Consider the following 5,256-nt stretch of genomic DNA (forward strand, 5'->3'; position numbering starts at 1 on the left):
CAAAGTAAATTTAATTCCACAAAAGATAAGCAATTGTTGAAGAAACAGCCAACATAGCAAAGTTTGAATATATTAGTTGGCAGGCATGTTTACATATGGTAACATTCCATTTGGATATGTGAAAACAAAGTGACTGAACTCTCTCTTGACAGTCTTGCAACCTGCAATTGCATTTCATGTGCTGTCAATCCCTAAAATAGAGCAGAAAAGCATGTTGATCAGAACAACTTATGCTAATATATATATATATAATGCTAGCTTTAGTCTGCTTTAAAACTTCTGCCTTTTACTTAGTTTTCTCTTTCTTTGTTTCACAGATTCTTGCTATATATCTTAGTTCTCTGTTCAACAAAATTTCAAAGGTACTGTCTTGGGTTTTTAGGCCTTGAATTTGCTCTACAATTCAGTCATGTAATTATAAGCATTTCAAGGTATTGTCATGTCAGTTTTTCGTTCTCTACAACTCTGCTGTGTAGTTGTATTTCATTCCTCTTACTTTTTCTCTGATCTTGAATCGTTTAGTGTTTTGTAACCATTGATAGCATTAGATAACAGTTATACTAGGTGTCAGATTGCTTTTTCATTCTTACAAGGAGAGATTTCAGTCATAAGAACACAAGGCTTTTGTATCTCAGTTTCCAACTTTCATGCTGTAATTTGTTTCACTTACTGACTATGTTCAACATCTGTAATATCAGAACTGTGAGAGAGCTTGCAGGAAATCAGTCAGATTGATTTCACAGGGTATATCAATCAAATAACTATCACAAGAAAGAGTTTTGTTGTGTTCTCTTTCTTTGTATTGCCTTCCTCTAGGGTTCATCATTAAAATAATTCCAACATTTTTCATATGATGTTCTCTGATATACTTCATATGATTACTTCTGTTTCAAATTGTGTAATATTTTTTATCATTAATATTTCCAACTTTTGTCTTTCTAACTGTTTTATTTCATCCTGCTGATGACTTCTGATGATGACAGATCACTGGTATGATTTGAAATGCTGATATTGGAAAATGTCATATAAGTATATAAACTAGCGTTATGAATTAGACAATTACAAATAATTGTTGATGTAGTGACTATATCCCTCATAAGATCCCATTCCACCACCAGTACCCCCCACAAGATCCTTCTGCACCACCAGTAAGTACTTTTGATGTGATGGCGAAATCTAAAATAATGTTGGGATACTTTGATGTTGTGGGTACAGGATTCCTGATAGCAATAGCATGAAGAATGGAGGACACTAAATCAAGTGCAGATTCCCATGCTTCATCTGGGTCAAGGTCAAGCAAAACAGGACATGCAATTGTAGGAGGAGGGCTGAATGGACCATTGGGACAGCCAGATCAGAACACATCAGAGCAGTTTGCTTGTCAGTTCAAAGGTGTAGTTCCTCAGCACAACAAGAAATGGGGAGCTCAGATCTATGGAAGTCATGGTAGAGTATGGCTTGGCACCTTCATAACTCAAGAGGCAGCAGCACTGGCCTATGACAGGGCATGTCTCAAGTTCAGAGGCCTTGACTGCCAAAGGAACTTCCTCAGCAAAGAAGACAGCCAGATAGAGATGATGTTTCAAGAGCAATGCAAAGAGGAGCATTTGGTGCAGATGATAAGGGAACACACATATGAAGCACATCTGAAGGAGTTCATGGGGAGGGAGAAGTTTCTCCAGAGCCAATCAAAGCTACACCAAATGCAACACCATCAACACAATGAAAACACCATTCCACAACACCTCTTTGACAAGGAGGTGACTCCAAGTGATGTAGGGAAGCTCAACAGATTGGTCATTCCAAAGCAGCATGCAGAGAGAAACTTCCCAAGGGAGGCACAGATAAAGGACAAGGATGAGAACCTTGTTTTTGTTGATGTTGAGAGCAACAAAGAATGGGAGTTCAGGTACTCATTTTGGAAGAGCAGCCAGAGCTATGTTCTCACCAAGGGATGGAGCAAATTTGTGAAGGAAAAGAGACTTGAAGCGGGTGATATTGTTTCCTTTCAAAGGTGCAATTCCACTGGAAGGCTCTTTATTACAGTCAACCATCGTTATAGAAGAAATGCTGCACTTGTTTCTTCAGATATCATCATTGGAAGACCACCTAACTTTCTCTACCCTCCTCCACCTTTTGGAAGATCGGAGTTTTGGGTTCTTGTGAATGATAGGCCAGTGCAATTTTACAATAATAATAATCATCATCACCATCCGGGGCTTGTTAACTATCGCTCTTCAGCTGTTCCTCTTCATATGGGTCTCTCTTCAAGGGGCATTCCAAATGTTTCAAGCAATGACAATGGCAAAGATTTGAGAGAACAGAGTGTATTCCCAATGCATGGAAGAAGAAGCATAGCTGATGATGATGATAATGAGGAAATGGGTCTTACAGCTAATGGTGGTTCCAGTGGTGTTAGACTATTTGGCGTTGATATTGGTGCCTCTGTACCTGATTCGGTTAATAATCAATAATTAGGGTTTAAGAGTAGTATAGAGAAGAAATCCAATCCTCCTCTAGTTTTTTTTTATGTTATCAATGTCTCTTTGCTTTTTCTAAGAAGAAAAATCCTTTTTCAACGCAGCGTTTGGATAGTTTCATTTCTAGTATTATTAAGCATTATCTATTTTCGTAGAATTCTCCTACGTGATTTGTTGAAGAGTTGATTTTTCTTACAGTCACGATCAGTTCTTGACTGGAAGTAATAATAATTTTCATTATTTTATTTCCTTTTCTGTTCTCTTTCAATAACGTCTTCCATTTCAAATAATATTTTGCCCAGAGTTCTTACAGTCTCATTAATAGAGTTCTTACAGTCTCATTAATCTATATTTTCATGGTTCAAATTTGATGTTTGATAGCATTTTCATAACTTTCTATATAGAAAAAAGCTTTTTCTTTTTGATGAATGTCTTTTATAACTTTCTATAAAAGAAATAGTTTTTTTTTTTGAAGAATTTTTTTTCATTGAGTACACATTAGTTATTTATTGGTTGAACTATTCAAATAATAGAAATTGTCTTAAAATTGAATTATCAACTAATTTTATTAAACTTTAAAATGATACTATTTGAACATGCATAGGTAGAATATCTTGGGACTTACATGATCCAGTCAAAAATAAAATAAGCATAATATTGTGTTACATGGCTATATAGAATATTTTGATTTCAAATTTGAACAAATAAAACAAGTGCCACATAGTGGCTTAGTACTTGCCTTTTTTTTAATATAAATATAGTTTTAATTTAATAAATTTATTATAATGCATAAAATATTTTATATTTATAGTTTTTATATTGATATTAATTATAATTATAATTATAATTTTATTTATTAATATAATTATTGATATATATGTTTTATTGCCTATACTATTATATTATAAATAAATTATAATATCTTTATTATAATAATATTTTTTAGACAATTATATAATATAAGAAATGTCATTTTTTAGTATTTTTAATTGAATGACAAAAATTATATTATACAAAAATGCAATATTAAAATAAAAAAATCTAAACCAACCCACTTACATTGAAAAATAATATTAAAAATAATCACATTGACCTTAATAAAAATAACTATACAATCCATCAAATCCGAGAATATAAGAGTTAAATGAATTCACCCAATCAAATCTTAGAAATATATTTTCTAAAAATTGTAAAGTTAAAATCAATTAATTCTCAATGAAACAAGAAAAATTAAACAGTAGTTAAAGTGTAAAATTCAAAATGTATCACAATAGCAAATAATGTATAATGTTACTATAGCTTTAATTTTCAATCAATAAAAATATGTAAGTCATACTAGAACATATAGAAATAAAGCATGATTTTTTTATATATAAAAGAATATCTAAAAAGATAATGTCATTTATTAAGATTATAATCCTAATTTAGTTAGTACTTGAAAGGGCATATTGCACCTTTATCTCTACTTCAAACAAATAATATTTTGTTAAACTTTATGGCCTATATTATTAACATTAAATGCAACTTCCCAACACCCTTCACATGTTAAGCATATGTTGAAAACACATATTAACAAAATAGGGAGAAAATGTGTTCCAAATAAAATAATTACATTGCATATTATAGCACATAAACAAAATCATATAGAGGTGAAATGTGGTATAATTAGAAAAGAGAAAAACTAAGTGAACAAGGAAATTAATAAGAAAGTTTCTAAGGTAAAATATCAAAGTAAATGTGATGGTTATATAAATGATGAGTATTGTGTATGATAGGTAGATATTTGTCCATGAAAATAAAATATGTTTTGTTAAAATTTAATTTAAAAAAATATTTTATGAAAATAGATATTTTCAATTATGAAAATTTTAGATTACGAATTTTTAAACAATATATTTTGATCGCATGCAACATGCATTTGATCACAAGTTTGTTGTGAGCTACATAATATAGAGTGAAATTCATGCATTGACAACCCCCTTAAGTATAACAAAGGAGATAGTAGAGGAAAGAAAAGGGGAAATATGAAATAATCTAGTGGGAACAACCCCCACCCCCTTCCCCGAAAAAATTAACACTAACTTTTCATGTATGCTACTATGATGTGGAAAAAGTGAAGTGCAAAAGATGATGCAAACCTCTACAATGTGTAGTCAATGCTAGATTCTTGAAACTAGATGTAGAAGGTGGTTTGTGATCTATGAACAACATTAGATTCACCTTAGGAAGAAACAAAAACAAAAATGTATGAATGTAGTCTCCCCAATCACGAAAACATGTTGGAAGAAAACTAAAAGTAAATAATGTCTCCAAACTCTTCTTAATGGTCTCCATGTTGATGCTAAATGTTGTCATAATAAACTAGGCATTGTTGAAAATGATAATTTAGAATCTCCTTGAAACTAATGTACAACACAATCAAAAAAGTGTTCATGTCTTCAAAAGGAAAATAGATATTCTCAAGGTGTTTTGAAAATGTATCCAAACTCATATCAATTTGTGCAGAATGATAATGTACAGAATGAAGAAGATGGTCAGAAGGTCCCCTTACAAAAACTAAAGAAGAATCACCTTCATCAAAGATAACATATATTAAATCAATACTATCTTTTATTTTTTTATTTAGGGGTGAAATGGAGATGTTTTTGTAGGACCTAGAAAATAGGCTAATGTCTAATATACTATGAGCAAATCACAAATCCAATAAACATATGTTAACACCCTCTAGTTTACCATGAAAGCCAAATGAATAAAGAAAGAAAAACAATGTTAAAAC

General features: G+C 31.4%; 1 protein-coding gene across 1 annotated transcript; it reads left to right on the forward strand.

The window, feature by feature from the left end:
• Positions 1 to 1,241: 1,241 nt before the first annotated feature.
• On the forward strand, positions 1,242 to 2,474 carry LOC149534787 (putative AP2/ERF and B3 domain-containing protein Os01g0140700). The gene has a single exon (XM_089806073.1). It carries the CDS (start codon positions 1,242 to 1,244, stop codon positions 2,472 to 2,474), a length of 1,233 nt encoding a protein of 410 aa, XP_089662199.1.
• Positions 2,475 to 5,256: the final 2,782 nt, after the last annotated feature.

The sequence above is a fragment of the Cupressus sempervirens genome, chromosome 10 (genome assembly GCF_028749045.1).
Source record: "Cupressus sempervirens isolate cs-2001-9-10 chromosome 10, ASM2874904v1, whole genome shotgun sequence".
In the NCBI taxonomy this organism is placed as follows: Eukaryota; Viridiplantae; Streptophyta; class Pinopsida; order Cupressales; family Cupressaceae; genus Cupressus; species Cupressus sempervirens.